We start from the raw sequence: 15,668 nt of genomic DNA, 5'->3' as shown, positions 1-15,668 counted from the left end.
CAAAAGAAGGCACAGATTTCTCCCATTTACACGCTTATTTGGCATTCCGAGTTTTTTGGTAAGGTTGCCCCCTACTGTTACTGCATATTCTCAGGCTTGGCCTTACCAGTGATGCCCACATCCTAATTAGAGCAGGAGGAGGTTATAGAGATTTTAAAAAATATTCATTTATGGGATGCGGGTGTCGCTGGCCGGCCAGCATTTATTGCCCTGCCCTAGTTGCCCTTGAGAAGGTGGTGGTGAGCTGCCTTGAACAACTGCAGTCCATGTGGTGTAGACACACCTACAGTGCTGTTAGGGTGGGAAATCCAGGATTTTGACCCAGCGACAGTGAAGGAACGGCGAGATAGTTCCAAGTCTTGGATGGAGAGGAGTTTGTTAGGTGTGTTCAGGAGAGTTTCCTGACACAGTATGTGGATAAGCCTACTAGAGGAGAGGCTGTACTTGATCTGGTGCTGGCTAATGAACCTGGACAGGTGGAGGATCTCTCGGTGGGTGAGCATCTTGGGGATAGCGATCATAATTCTATCTCCTTCACGATAGCATTGGAAAGAGATAGGATCAGGCAGGCTAGGAAAGTGTTTCTCTGGAGTAAAGGGAAATACAGTGTCATCAGGGAGGAAATTAGACGGGTAAATTGGAAGGAGGCATTCTTGGGGAAAAGTACCGAAGGAAAGTGGAGGATTTTCAAGGAATGTTTGTCTGGAGCTCTGCATGACAACGTTCCGATGAGACAGGGGGGTGTTGGTAGGGTACGGGAACCGTGGTGCACGAAGGTTGTGATGAACCTGGTGAATAAGAAAAGAGAGGCGTACAGAAGGTTCAGAGAGCTAGGAGGTGTTAAGGATTTAGAGGAGTATACGGGATGTAGGAAGGAGCTTAAGAAGGAAATTAGGAGAGCGAGAAGGGGTCATGAGAAGGCCTTGGCGGGTAAGATTAAGGAGAATCCCAAGGCTTTCTACAAATATGTCAAGAGTAAAAGGATGAGATGTGAAGGCATAGGACCCTTAAAAGGTGAAGGGGGAAAAGTTTGTGCGGAACCGTTAGAAATGGCGGAGCTGCTTAATGAATACTTTACCTCGGTATTCACGGTGGAAAGGGATCTGGGTGGTTGTACTGCTGGTTTGCGGTGGACAGAAAGGATCGAGCATGTGGACATAAAGAAAGAGGATGTGTTGGAACTATTGAATGGCATCAAGGTTGGTAAGTCGCCGGGACCGGATGGGATGTACCCCAGGTTACTGTGGGAGACGAGGGAGGAGATTGCGGAGCCTTTGGCGATGATCTTTGCATCGTCGATGGAGACGGGAGAGGTTCCGGAGGATTGGAGGATTGCAGATGTGGTCCCTATATTCAAGAAAGGGAACAGGGACAGCCCGGGAAATTACCGACCGGTGAGTCTAACCTCAGTGGTTGGTAAGTTGATGGAGAGGATCCTGAGAGACAGGATTTATGATCATCTAGAGAAGTTTAGTATGATCAAAAGTAGTCAGCACGGCTTTGTCAAGGGCAGGTCGTGCCTTACGAGCCTGGTTGAGTTCTTTGAAAATGTGACCAAACACATTGACGAAGGAAGAGCGGTGGATGTGGTCTATATGGACTTCAGCAAGGCGTTCGATAAGGTCCCCCATGCAAGACTTCTTGAGAAAGTGAGAGGGCATGGGATCCAAGGGGCTGTTGCCTTGTGGATCCAGAACTGGCTTGCCTGCAGAAGGCAGAGAGTGGCTGTGGAGGGGTCTTTCTCTGCATGGAGGTCAGTGACCAGTGGAGTGCCCCAGGGATCTGTTCTGGGACCCTTGCTGTTTGTCATTTTCATAAATGACCTGGATGAGGAAGTGGAGGGATGGGTTGGTAAGTTTGCTGACGACACCAAGGTAGGTGGTGTTGTGGATAGTTTGGAGGGATGTCAGAAGTTGCAGCGAGACATAGATAGAATGCAAGACTGGGCGGAGAAGTGGCAGATGGACTTCAACCCGGATAAGTGTGTGGTGATCCATTTTGGCAGATCCAATGGGATGAAGCAGCAGTATAATATGAAGGGTACCATTCTTAGCAGTGTAGAGGATCAGAAGGACCTTGGGGTCCGGGTCCATAGGACTCTTAAATCGGCCTCGCAGGTGGAGGATGCGGTCAAGAAGGCGTACGGCGTACTAGCCTTCATTAATCGAGGGATTGAGTTTAGGAGTCGGGAGATAATGCTGCAGCTTTATAGGACCCTGGTTAGACCCCACTTGGAGTACTGCGCGCAGTTCTGGTCACCTCATTACAGGAAAGATGTTGAAGCCATTGAAAGGGTGCAGAGGAGATTTACAAGGATGTTGCCTGGATTGGGGGGCATGCCTTATGAGGATAGGTTGAGGGAGCTTGGTCTCTTCTCCCTGGAGAGACGAAGGATGAGAGGTGACCTGATAGAGGTTTACAAGATGTTGAGAGGTCTGGATAGGGTAGACTCTCAGAGGCTATTTCCAAGGGCTGAAATGGTTGCTACGAGAGGACACAGGTTTAAGGTGCTGGGGGGTAGATACAGAGGAGATGTCAGGGGTAAGTTTTTCACTCAGAGGGTGGTGGGTGAGTGGAATCGGCTGACGTCGGTGGTGGTGGAGGCAAACTCGTTGGGGTCTTTTAAGAGACTTCTGGATGAGTACATGGGATTTAATGGGATTGAGGGCTATAGATAGGCCTAGAGGTGGGGATGGTGATCGGCGCAACTTGTGGGCCGAAGGGCCTGTTTGTGCTGTGGCTTTCTATGTTCTATGTTCTATGTTCTAAGTCAGGATGGTGAATGACTTGGAGGGGAACCTCCAGGTGGTGGTGTTCCCAGGTATCTGCGGCTCTCGTCCTTCTAGTTGGTAGTGGCCATGGATTTGGAAGGTGCTGCCTAAGGAACATTGGAGTTCCTGCAGTGCATCTTGTAGATGGTACACACGGCTGCCATGGCGCGTTGGTGGTGGAGGGATTGAATGTTTGTGGAAGGGTAGCAATCAAGCGGGGCTGCTTTGTCCTGGATGGTGTCGAGCTTCTTGAGTGTTGTTGGAGCTGCACCCATCCAGGCAAGTGAAGAGTATTCCATCACACTCCTGACTTGTGCCTTGTAGATGGTGGACAGACTTTGGGGAGTCAGGAGGTGAGTTACTTGTCACAGGATTCCACAGTATTTATATGGCTGGTCCAGTTCAGTTTCTGGTCAATGGTGGCCGTAAGGATGTTGATAGTGGGGGATTCAGTGATAGTAATGCCATTGAATGTCAAGGGGTGATGGTTATAAAGTTAAAGTGTATTTATTAGTCACAATTAAGGCTTATATTAACATTGCAATGAAGTTACTGTGAAATTCCCCTAGTCGCCACAGTCTGGCGCCTGTTTGGGTCAACGCACCTAACCATCACGTCTTTCAGACGAAGGAGGAAACCAGAGCACCCGGAGGAAACCCACGCAGACATGGGGAGAGCATGCAAGCTCCACACAGTGACCCAAGCCGGGTCCTCTCTTGTTGGAGATGGTCATTGCCTGGCACTTGTGTGGCGTGAATGTTACTTGCCACTTGTTAACCCAAGCCTGGTTATTGTCCAGGTCTTGCTGCATTTGGACATGGGCTGCTTCAGCATCTGAGGAGTCGCGAATGGTGCTGAACATTGTGCGGTCATCAGCGAACATCCCCACCTCTGATAAGAGAGGGAACCAGGGCATTGGAGAAATTTTAACACAAAGTTGGGAATTTTAAAGTTGAGATGTTAGGGGAACAGGAGGCAATGTAGGACAGCTGGCATAGGATGATGAGCAAGCGGAAATTGAATTAGTAAGAGTAAAAAGCTTCAGCTCATTGAGTTGGAAATACTACTGAGTGCCCCAACTTGCTTGGTGCTAAGCCCTCCTCTCCTGATAATAGTGTCTCCTGCTGTGAGAGGGTGACAGCACCACCTTGGGTTGAAACTTGGCCCATCCTTGACTGCATGGTTGAAGAACAACCATTTGCATTTATATAGCACCATTAACATGGGAACAGGGTCCCACAGGTACGATTCTCAGAACAAAGTTTACCACTGAGATACATTGAAAATATTAGGATAGACGGCCAAAGTGGTCGGCTTTAAGATGTGTCTTAGAAGAGAAAGAGAGAGGTGAAGGTGTGCAGAGCTGCCAGGGGGGGCATTCCAGAGCCTCGACAGCTAAGGCAAGAACCACCAATGGAGGGATGCGCAAGAGGCCAGCACACCAGTTCCTTCTGGTTCCACACTCAAGTAAATAAAATATCTTTAGCTCATCTCTACCTGATATGCTGCAGGAAAGGATGTCCCGAGGCATGGTACATTGGGGAGACTATGCAGACGCTACAACAACGGATGAATGAACACCGCTCGACAATCACCAGGCAGGAGTGTTCCCTTCCTGTTGGGGAACACTTCAGCAGTCGCGGGCATTCGGCCTCTGACCTTTGGGTAAGCGTTCTCCAAGGCGGCCTTCAAGACACACGACAGCGCAGAGTCGCTGAGCAGAAACTGATAACCAAGTTCCGCACACATGAGGACGGCCTCAACCGGGATCTTGGGTTCATGTCACACTATCTGTAACCCCCACAATTTGCCTGGGCTTGCAAAATCTCACTAACTGTCCTGGCTGGAGACAATACACATCTCTTTAACCTGTGCTTAACCCTCTCTCCACTCACATTGTCTGTACTTTTAAGACTTGATTACCTGTAAAGACTCACATTCCAACCATTATCTTGTAATTGAGTTTGTGTCTATATATGCCCTGTTTGTGAACCAAACTCTTCACTCACCTGATGAAGGAGCAGTGCTCCGAAAGCTCGTTCTACCAAATAAACCTGTTGGAATTTAACCTGGTGTTGTGAGACTTCTTACTGTGCTCATCTCTTGGGCATCAACCTCAAGAGCTTCCCTACTGTGACCATGGAGAAAACTGTGGCCATGTGCCAATCAACCTTGAGAATGGCCCTGAAATAGATGACATTTTTGGAACAGGCCTTTGTTCCTTCTAGACTTGATTATTCAAACTTCCAGCCGGTCTCCCACATTCGACCCCTTTTAACACGAGATCACCCAAAATTCTGCTGGTGTATCTGAGCTCACGCCAAGCTCCTTTCCCTGTACTTGCTGATCTATATTGGCCCTGATCAGGCATTGTCTTGATTTTAAAATACGCATCCTTGTTTTCAAATCCCTGCCTGGTCTCGCCCACCACCAGCTCTGCAATCTGCTCCAGCCCCACAACCCTGCGACTCCTCTGTGCTTCTCCAATTCTGGCCACTTATGCATCCCTTATTCTAATTGCTCCATCATTGGTGGCTGTGTTTTTGGTTGCTTAGGGCCTAAGCTCCGGAATACCCTCCCTAGACCTCTTTGCCTCCTCTCCACCGGGCTTCAAGAAACTCCTTAAAGCCTACCTCTTTGACCAACCCTCTGGTCAACTGATCCAATATTTGGGCTAGGTGTTGTATTTTGTTTTATAATGTGAGGAGTCTTGGAACGTTCTATTACATGAGGAATATGATATAAATATAAGCTGCTGTTATTGTGCCCCACAACACTCAGATTCTTTTGCCAATGGGGGAACGTAGAGCGTTCATCATTTGGTAACACACTGACCACAAAAGTTGCCTCCACATAAAGGACCACTGGCTCTTCCTGATATCTGATGTGGCACTGTAGACGGCAGTTCATTTTCTCGGGTTTGCCTCCAGTAAGCAACAGTTCCAGGTCAATGTAATCATTGGGCTCTGTAAAGGATGCAGGAAGCAGTCAGACATTTTGTTACAAAAAGCAGAATATTGGAACTAACAAAGAACACAGGAACAGGCCCTTCGGCCCACCAAGCCTGCGCCGATACATGGGTTCTATTCCTCTGTTTGCCTCCCGTTCATGTGTCTAGCCAGATACACCTTGAACGTTGCTAATGTGCCTACTTCCACCACCTCCACTGGTACTGTGTTCCAGGCACCCACCATCACCTGTATGAAAAACATTCCCCGCACATCTCCCCTAAACTTATCCCCTCTCACCTTAAACCTGTGCTCTCTTGTAGCTGACCCTCCCACCCTGGGAAAAAGCCTCTGACTATCCCCCTCATAATTTTGTAGACCTCTATCAGGTCAAAGTCAAAGTTTATTTATTAGTGGCAAGTAGGCTTACATTAACACTGCAGTGACGTTTCTGTGAAAATCCCCTAGTCGCCACACTCCGGCGCCTGTTCGGGTACACTGAGGGAGAATTGAGCATGGTCAATGCACCTAACTAGCACGTCTTTCAGACTATGGGAGGAAACTGGGGAGAACGTGCAAACTCCACACAAGCCGGGAATCGAACCCGGGTCCCTGGCGCTGTGAGGCAGCAGTGCTAACCACTGTGCCACCGGGCAGTGTGTAAATGATTGAGGATTTAATTGACTCAACTTAACGACATGATGTTTGAACTTTAATAAAAAATGCAAAGTGCAGCAGACATTCTGCCTAAATCTTGCTGCCGTTTATGCCGGTGATATCTTACAGTCCTGCTGACAATGCATCCCCAGGTTTCCTGGAGACGAGGGGTGTGTTTAATGGGAAACCTTGTTGACAACGGCGACAATGTAAGGTCTTACCGCCAGCGAGCGTCACGCTGTCTCCCACGAAACACGCTGCAGAGAGGGAGAAAAAACCCACCCTTGCTGCTTCACAGCACCAGGGACCCGGGTTCGATTCCCGGCTTGGGTCACTGTCTGTGGGGAGTTTGCACATTCTCCCCGTGTCCACGTGGGTTTCCTCCATAGAACCATAGAAAATTACAGCTCAGAAACAGGCCTTTTGGCCCTTCTTGTCTGTGCCGAACCATTTTATGCCTAGTCCCACTGACCTGCACTTGGACCATATCCCTCCACACCCCTCTCATCCATGAACCCGTCCAAGTGTTTTTTTAATGTTAAAAGTGACCCCGCATTTACCACTTTATCCGGCAGCTCATTCCACACTCCCACCACTCTCTCCGGGTGCTCCGGTTTCCTCCCACAGTCCGAAAGACATGCTGGTTAGGTGCATTGACCTGAACAGATGCCGGAGTGTGGCGACTAGGGGAATTTCACAGTAACTTCATTGCAGTGTTAATGTAAGTCTACTTGTGACTAATAAATAAATTTTACTTTAACTTTATTTTTGCAAATTCCGTAAATTAAGGAGACCTGCATTTTGCAACATAGTGTAATAATTTGCACACTAGTATGTTCATAATCCTCTTATCATTTTATAACTTATTTTTATTTTAATGTTTGTCTATATCTTGAACCATGATTGCTTGTTTTATCCGTATCGCCATTTGCCATAAATTAAATCAAACCAGTTACCTATTGTTCCACAAGGTGGCAGTACCTCCAAGATATGAGAATCGTGCACACTCTCCCACTCATAGTTAATGACGGACTTGCTGTTATTCCACAACTGCAGATAACAGAAAATGATTGCATTTGTTGTGAATTACATCGTACGGTATGAATAGGATTGCGTCAAGTCACTTGTGCCTTTCCTTCCAAAACACTGGCTGGGTGAACTGATGGACCATTTAGGTTACACTCAAAGCTCAGAGCTTTAAACGGCACAGAGGAGGCAACTTAATCCCATTTCTGAACTTGTCCCATGGTTACAGCACTTCAAGTTTATTTCTTCAATGCGATGAGGGATTCTACCACCCTTTCAAGCAGTGAGTTTCTGTCCCCACCACCCGTGCCTCGGCGAACAAGTTTCTCCTCAAGTCAACTCAATCTATGTCCATGTCTGTGACCTCACTGCTAAGGGAAATAAGTGCGTCCTATCCCCTTGTGCTCCTAAGACACAGAATCATAGAAACCCTACAGTGCAGAAAGAGGCCATTCGGCCCATCAAGTCTGCACCAACAACAACCCCACCCAGGCCCTATCCCCGTATCCCTACATATTTACCTGCTAATCCCTCTAACCCTCATATTTACCCACTAATCCCTCTAATCTACGCATCCCGGGACACTAAGGGGCAATTTAGCTCGGCCAATCAACCTAACAGGTTCTGTTCTCACCACTGCATGGGGGGAGATAAGTAAATCGATGAATAAAATCTGGAATAAAATGCCAGTTTCATTAACAATGACCAAGAAATTACTGGATTGTTGTAAAAACCTAGCTGGTTCACTAGTGTCCTTCAGCGGGGGAAATCATAGAATCCCTACACTGCAGAAGGAGGCCATTCAGCCCATCGAGTCTGAACCGACCACAATCCCACTCAGGCCCTACCCCATTACCCCATGCATTTACCCGAGCTAGTCCCCCTGACACTAAGGGGCAATTCAGCATGGCCAATCCACCTAACCCGCACATCTTTGGACTGTGGGAGGAAACTGGAGCACCCGGAGGAAACCCACGCAGACACGGGGAGAACGTGCAGACTCCACACAGAGAGTGACCCAAGCCGGGAATCGAACCCGGGTCTCTGGCGCTGTGAGGCAGCAGTGCTAACCACTGTGCCATCGTGCCGCCCTCAATCTGCTGTCCTTATCTGGTCTGGCCTATACGTGACCCCAGACCTATGGAGTTGACTCTTAGCAAGCAAAGAACAAAGAATAAAGAAAATTACAGCACAGGAACAGGCCCTTCGGCCCTCCAAGGCTGCACCGACCATGCTGCCCGACTGAACTAAAACCCCCTACCCTTCCGGGGACCATATCCCTCTATTCCCATCCTAAACCAAGCCTCTCCGTTGTATCTTAAGTTCTTATATTCTTACATTACACCTTTTTCCTCCTGGCTGACTTGCTGAGTTTTCCAGCATTTTCTGTTTTACCCTCACCACCAGTGGTATAACAACCACCAAGATTCTCATAAATATTTATTGCAATGCTTTATATTACATTATTTATATTATACTTTGTCCTGCACTGATCTTCAGTCCTGATCTTCAGAAGCTTCCAAAGGCAGCTCAAGTGAAAGGGTTTAAGGTTCTTAGAATGACACTGGTCACACAGTCCAAGCTTCGCATGCAGAGAGTGGGCTGCGCACTATTGCCCCACAGACTTTCAGTTTGTTGTGAATTAGCGTGGTATGAAGGGTAGACCTACCCTTCTCCATTCCCAACCTGATGTTCAAAGTCCACTGAAGGCTACACTTGCTTTGGTAATTCTTGCATGTCTCATCCTTAACGTAGACAGCTTCAGAGAGTGAGCCACCAAGATGAGTGAACTTATCCAATGCTGACAGATTCTGTTCATGGACTGAGAATGTGGACTCAAAATAGGGCTTTCCTGGAATGGGCTGATACATTAGAATCATAGGATCCTACAGTGCAGAAGGAGGCCATTCGGCCCATCGAGTCTGCATCGACCACAATCCCATGCATTTACCATAGCTAGTCCCCCTGTCACTAAAGGGCAATTTACCATGGCCAATGCACCTGACCCGCACATCTTTGGACTGCGGGAGGAAACGGAGCACCCCGAGGAAACCCATGCAGACACGGGGAGAACGTGCAAACTCCACACAGACAGTGACCCAAGCCGGGAATCGAACCTGGGTCCCTGGTGCGTGAGGCAGCAGTGCTAACCACTGTGCCATCGTGCCGCCCCTACGTCAATGCCCTTTGAACCTTGTACTGATCATAATGGTCCACCTCTGTGCGTGTACCCTGCGAACCACTTGATTTTAAAAGTCTTCATCGTAGAAACAGAGAAGCTAGGAGCAGGAGTAGGCCATTCGGCCTACGAGCCTGTTCCACCATTCAACATGATGATGGCGGCCCCTCTATCTCAACACCATTCTCCCACACTCTCCCCATAACCCTTACACCTTTAGTCGAGAAATCTATTTCACTCTTAAATATATTCAGTGACTTGGTCTCCACGGCCTTCTGCAATTCCACAGGTTCACAACCCTCTGAGCGAGGATATTTCTCCTCATCACTGCCCTAAATAGTCTAACTAATATCCTGAGGCTGTGTCCACTTGATCTGGATCCTCAGCCAGAGGAAACAACATCACTGCGTCCAGTCTGTGCGGCCCTGTCAGAATTCTATACATTTCAATGAGATCCCCTCTCATTCTTCTAAATTCCAGTCAATACAGGCCCCGTTGACCCAGCCTCTCCTCATGACAATCCTGCCATCCCAGGATTCAGTCTGCTATTAGGTTACCCTGTGCAGTTTTGGTGTCCTTATCTGAGGAAGGATGTCCTTGCTATAGAGGGAGTACTGTGAAGGTTTATCAGGCTGATTCCTGGGATGGCAGGTCTGTCATATGAGGAGAGACTAAGTCGGTTCGGATTATATTCACTGGAGTTTAGAAGAGTGAGAGGGGATCTCATGGAAACTTATAAAATTCTAACAGGGTTAGACAGGGAAGATTCAGAAAGAATGTTCCCGATGGTGGGGGAGTCCAGAACTAGGAAACAACATCCCTGCGTCCAGTCTGTGCGGCCCTGTCAGAATTCTATACCTTTCAATGAGATCCCCTCTCATTCTTCTAAATTCCAGTCAATACAGGCCCCGTTAACCCAGCCTCTCCTCATGACAGGGGCGGCACGGTAGCACAGTGGTTAGCGCTGCTGCTTCACAGCTCCAGGGACCTGGGTTCGATTCCTGGCTTGGGTCACTGTCTGTGTGGAGTTTGCACATTCTCCTCGTGTCTGCGTGGGTTTCCTCCGGGTGCTCCGGTTTCCTCCCACAGTCCAAAGATGCGCGAGTTAGGTTGATTGGCTATGCTAAAATTGCCCCTTAGTGTCCTGGGATGCGTGGATTCGCGGGTAACAAAAATATGTAGGGGGAGGGCCTGGGTGGTATTGTGGTCGGTGCAGACTCGATGGGCCGAATGGCCTCTTTCTGTACTGTAGGGTTTCTATGATTCTATGATTCTATGACAATCCTGCCATCCCAGGATTCAGTCTGCTATTAAGTTACCCTGTGCAGTTTTGGTGTCCTTATCTGAGGAAGGATGTCCTTGCTATAGAGGGAGTACTGTGAAGGTTTACCAGGCTGATTCCTGGGATGGCAGGGCTGTCATATGAGGAGAGACTAAGTCAGTTAGGATTATATTCACTGGAGTTTAGAAGAGTGAGAGGGGATCTCATAGAAACTTATAAATTTCTAACAGGATTAGACAGGGTAGATTCAGAAAGAATGTTCCCGATGGTGGGGGGAGTCCAGAACTAGGGGTCATAGTTTGAGGATAAGGGGTAAACCTTTTAGAACTGAGGTGAGGAGAAATTTCTTCACCCAGAGGGTGGTGAATGTATGGAATTCATTACCACAGAATGTAGCTGAGGCCAAAACGTTGTGTGATTTCAAGAAGAAATTAGATATAGCTCTTGGGGCTAAAGGGATCAAGGGATATGGGGGAAGGGGGGGATCAGGATATTGAATTCGATGATCAGCCATGATCAAAATGAATGGTGGAGCAGGCTGGAAGGGCCGAATGGCCTACTCCTGCTTCTAGTTTCTATGTTTGCCCCTCCTTTGTGAAAAGAGCCCCATCTTGTTAAGCCTCTCCTGACAATTATAACCACTCAGTGCTAGTATCATTCAGGAAAATTGTTTGTCCACCTTCTCCAGTGTCTTCACATCCATTTATGATCTGGGAGAGCAGAAGTGTGTACAACACTCCAGGCGTGGTCAATCCAAGTTTCTAAAGGTGTTTATTATAACTTCACGAGTTTTTAATCCTATCCCTCTAGAAATTAACCCTCGTGCATGTTTGCCTTTTCTATACATTGCCATTTAAATTCAGACCTCAAAATACTTTTTCAGAGTTGTGCCCATGTAGTTCTCGCCCGGGATGAGAATGGCATAAGGCTTCAACAATACTTGAAATGGTTCAGTGTAACCCTTGACTTCCAACTCCATGCCAATGATGTTAGTAATTGCCGTAGAAGCTGTTTTCATTGCTCTTTCCAAGCTACTTCTCCTAAAATTCATGAGGAAAGAAAAGGATTTAGTTTGGGGAGAATGTACCTTGGCACATCACAGTTTTACAGAATCCCTACAGTGCAGAAGGAGGCCATTCAGCCCATCGGGTCTGCACTGACACTCTGACAGAGTATCTTAATCAGGCCCACCTCCCTGACCTATTCCTGTAACCTCACGTATTTACCCAGCTAATCCCCCTAACCTACACATCTTGGGACACTAAGGGACAATTTAGCATGGCTAATCCACCTAATCTACACATCTTTGGACTGTGGAGCACCCGGAGGAAACCCTCGCAGACATGTTTGGTAGCACGAGCTTTCGGAGCACTGCTCTTTCATCAGGTGAAGCTAAGGTGTGCCCTACAGAGGTATTGGTGGGCCCTCTTGCAATCAATAGCTTTTGCAAGGCTACTTTTAAAGTTTATTTATTAGTGTCACAAGTAGGCTTACATTAACACTGCAATGAAGTTACTGTGAAAATCCCATAGCTGCCACACTCCGGCACCTGTTTGGGTACACTGAGGGAGAATTTAGCATGGCAAAATTCTGATCACCCTATTATAGAAAGGATATTATTAAACTGGAAAGAGTACAGAAAACATTTACTAGGATGCTATTGGGACTTGATGGTTTGAGTTATAAGGAGAGGCTGGATAGACTGGGACCTTTTTCCCTGAAGCGTAGAAGGCTGAGGGATGACCTTATAGAGGTCTATAAAATAATGAGGGGCACAGATCAGCTAGATAGTCAATATCTTTTCCCAAAGGTAGGGGAGTCTAAAACTAGAGGGCATAGGTTTAAGATGAGAGGGGAGAGATACAAAAGGATCCAGAGGGGCAATTTTTTCACACAGAGGGTGGTGAGTGGCTGGAACGAGCTGCCAGAGGTAGTAGTAGAGGCGGATACAATTTTGTCTTTTATAAAGCATTTAGATAGTTACATGGGTAAGATGGGTATAGAGGGATATGGGCCAAATGCAGGCCATTGGGATTACAAAGAACAATACAGCACAGGAACAGGCCCTTTGGCCCTCCAAGCCCATGCCGCTCCCTGGTCCAAACTAGACCATTCTTTTGTACCCCTCCATTCCCACTCCGTTCATATGGCTATCTAGATAAGTCTTAAACGTTCCCAGTGTGTCCGCCTCCACCACCTTGCCTGGCAGCGCATTCCAGGTCCCCACCACCCTCTGTGTAAAATATGTCCTTCTGATATCTGTGTTAAACCTCCCCCGCTTCACCTTGAACCTATGACCCCTCGTGAACGTCACCACCAACCTGGGGAAAAGCTTCCCACCGTTCACCCTATCTATGCCTTTCATAATTTTATACACCTCTATTAAGTCTCCCCTCATCCTCCGTCTTTCCAGGGAGAACAACCCCAGTTTACCCAATCTCTCCTCATAACTAAGCCCCTCCATACCAGGCAACATCCTGGTAAACCTCCTCTGTACTCTCTCCAAAGCCTCCACGTCCTTCTGGTAGTGTGGCGACCAGAACTGGACGCAGTATTCCAAATGCGGCCGAACCAACGTTCTATACATCTGCAACATCAGACCCCAACTTTTATACTCTATGCCCCGTCCTATAAAGGCAAGCATGCCATATGCCTTCTTCACTACCTTCTCCACCTGTGACGTCACCTTCAAGGATCTGTGGACTTGCACACCCAGGTCCTTCTGCATATCTACACTCTTTATGGTTCTGCTATTTATCGTATAGCTCCTCCCTACATTATTTCTACCAAAATGCATCACTTGGCATTTATCTGGATTGAACTCCATCTGCCATTTCCTTGCCCAAATTTCCAGCCTATCTATATCCTTCTGTAGCTTCTGACAATGCTCCTCACTATCTGCAAGTCCTGCCAATTTTGGGTCGTTCGCAAACTTACTGATCACCCCAGTTACACCTTCTTCCAGATCGTTTATATAAATCACAAACAGCAGAGGTCCCAATACAGAGCCCTGCGGAACACCACTAGTCACAGGCCTCCAGCTGGAAAAAGACCCTTCCACTACCACCCTCTGTCTTCTGTGACCAAGCCAGTTCTCCACCCATCTAGCCACCTCCCCCTTTATCCCATGAGATCCAACCTTTTTCACCAGCCTACCATGAGGGACTTTGTCAAACGCTTTACTGAAGTCCATATAGACGACATCCACAGCCCTTCCCTCGTCAACCATTCCGGTCACTTCTTCAAAAAACTCCACCAGGTTAGTGAGGCATGACCTCCCTCTCACTAAACCATGCTGACTATCGTTAATGAGTTTAGTCCTTTCTAAATGCGCATACATCCTATCTCTAAGAATCTTCTCCAACAACTTCCCCACCACGGACGTCAAGCTCACCGGCCTATAATTACCCGGGTTATCCTTCCTACCCTTCTTAAATAACGGGACCACATTAGCTATCCTCCAATCCTCTGGGACCTCACCTTAGCTTTGGGGTTTAAAAAAAAGGGCGGCATGGACAAGTTGGGCCGAAGAGCCTGTTTCCATGCTGTAAACCTCTATGACTCTATAACTCTAATGCACCTAACCAGCATGTCTTTCAGACTGTGGGAGGAAACCGGAGCACCCAGAGGAAACCCATGCAGACACGGGGAGAACATGCAAACTCCACACAGACAGGGCGGCACGGTAGCACAGTGGTTAGCGCTGCTGCTTCACAGCTCCAGCGACCTGGGTTCGATTCCCGGCTTGGGGCACTGTCTGTGTGGAGTTTGCACATTCTCCTCGTGTCTGCGTGGGTTTCCTCCGGGTGCTCCAGTTTCCTCCCACAGTCCAAAGATGTGCGGGTTAGGTTGATTGGCCATGCTAAAAAAAAATTGCCCCTTACTGTCCTGAGATGCGTAGGTTAGAGGGATTAGTGGGTAAATCTGTGGGGGTTATGGGGGTCGGGCCTGGGTGGGATTGTGGTCGGTGCAGACTCGATGGGCAGAATGGCCTCTTTCTGTACTGTATGGTTTCTATGATTTCTATGATTTCTATAACCCGAGGCCGGAATTGAACCTGGGTCCCTGGCGCTGTGAAGTAATATTGCTAACCACTGTGCCACTGTGACACCCAGCGAGTACGAAAAATGATGTGGTGTAAGTCCCAGATTCTCATTTCCAAAGACCGTTCAGTGGGTTCTTGGCAATAATCCTGCTGCTTCCGCAGTTGTCGTTTTTTTGATTCTGGTGGCATCTTGCAGAAAGGTACTTACAGCCAGAAAGGGTGGCTGAGTTCAAAAGGAACATGCACTTTAACACCCACATTGAATCGACGCCAACTCTGTCTCTCAGCCAGTGGGTGAGTGCAGCCGGTTTTGCTGGGTCTCCAGATTGTGCTGAGCCCCAGCTTCTTGATAGCCACTGCACTGTCCGATTCAGTGCAGCTGTGGTCTAACATTCTGACAAGGAGCTCTGCTGCCTGTCTTGGCCCTTCCATCCAAGAAAGACCCGATGCCCCACATGGTGGTCAGGACACAGTAGGCTGGAACTTACTGAGATGGGTCTCTGCACCCTTTGTGTGCTACAGGATTTATTGGGTGCGGATATGATTATAGGGTCTGGACTTGTGCCTGCAATACATGCACTGCCACGGTAATGAGGCAAAGGAGAGTGTTTCCAGCTACACATCACCATCTCCTGTTTGCAGCAGCCAGGCTCAGGGGGTTTCCCAGAATGCTGACAGCAGGCCTCACACTTTGGAAGGTCGAAGGGATTCCATAGCAGACTAAACACAGGCCTGAAAGTCAGTGCAACTGGCATTTTCT

At 48.0% G+C, this 15,668-nt stretch overlaps 1 protein-coding gene across 1 annotated transcript in view; it reads right to left on the bottom strand.

Moving 5' to 3' along the window:
• dlec1 (DLEC1 cilia and flagella associated protein) overlaps positions 1–15,668 on the bottom strand; it is a 160,522-nt gene that overhangs the window by 57,242 nt on the left and 87,612 nt on the right. Inside the window, exons 18-20 of the mRNA XM_078231113.1 lie at positions 11,729–11,903; positions 7,333–7,426; positions 5,607–5,737 (exon numbers count right to left, since the gene is read on the bottom strand). Coding sequence (XP_078087239.1) covers positions 5,607–5,737; positions 7,333–7,426; positions 11,729–11,903 — 400 coding nt within the window. The remainder of the gene's footprint in view (positions 1–5,606; positions 5,738–7,332; positions 7,427–11,728; positions 11,904–15,668) is intronic.

Source organism: Mustelus asterias, chromosome 2, assembly GCF_964213995.1.
Source record: "Mustelus asterias chromosome 2, sMusAst1.hap1.1, whole genome shotgun sequence".
NCBI lineage: Eukaryota > Metazoa > Chordata > Chondrichthyes > Carcharhiniformes > Triakidae > Mustelus > Mustelus asterias.
The sequence above is the reverse complement of the archived record's forward strand: the minus strand, read 5'-3'. Positions and strand labels throughout refer to the sequence as shown.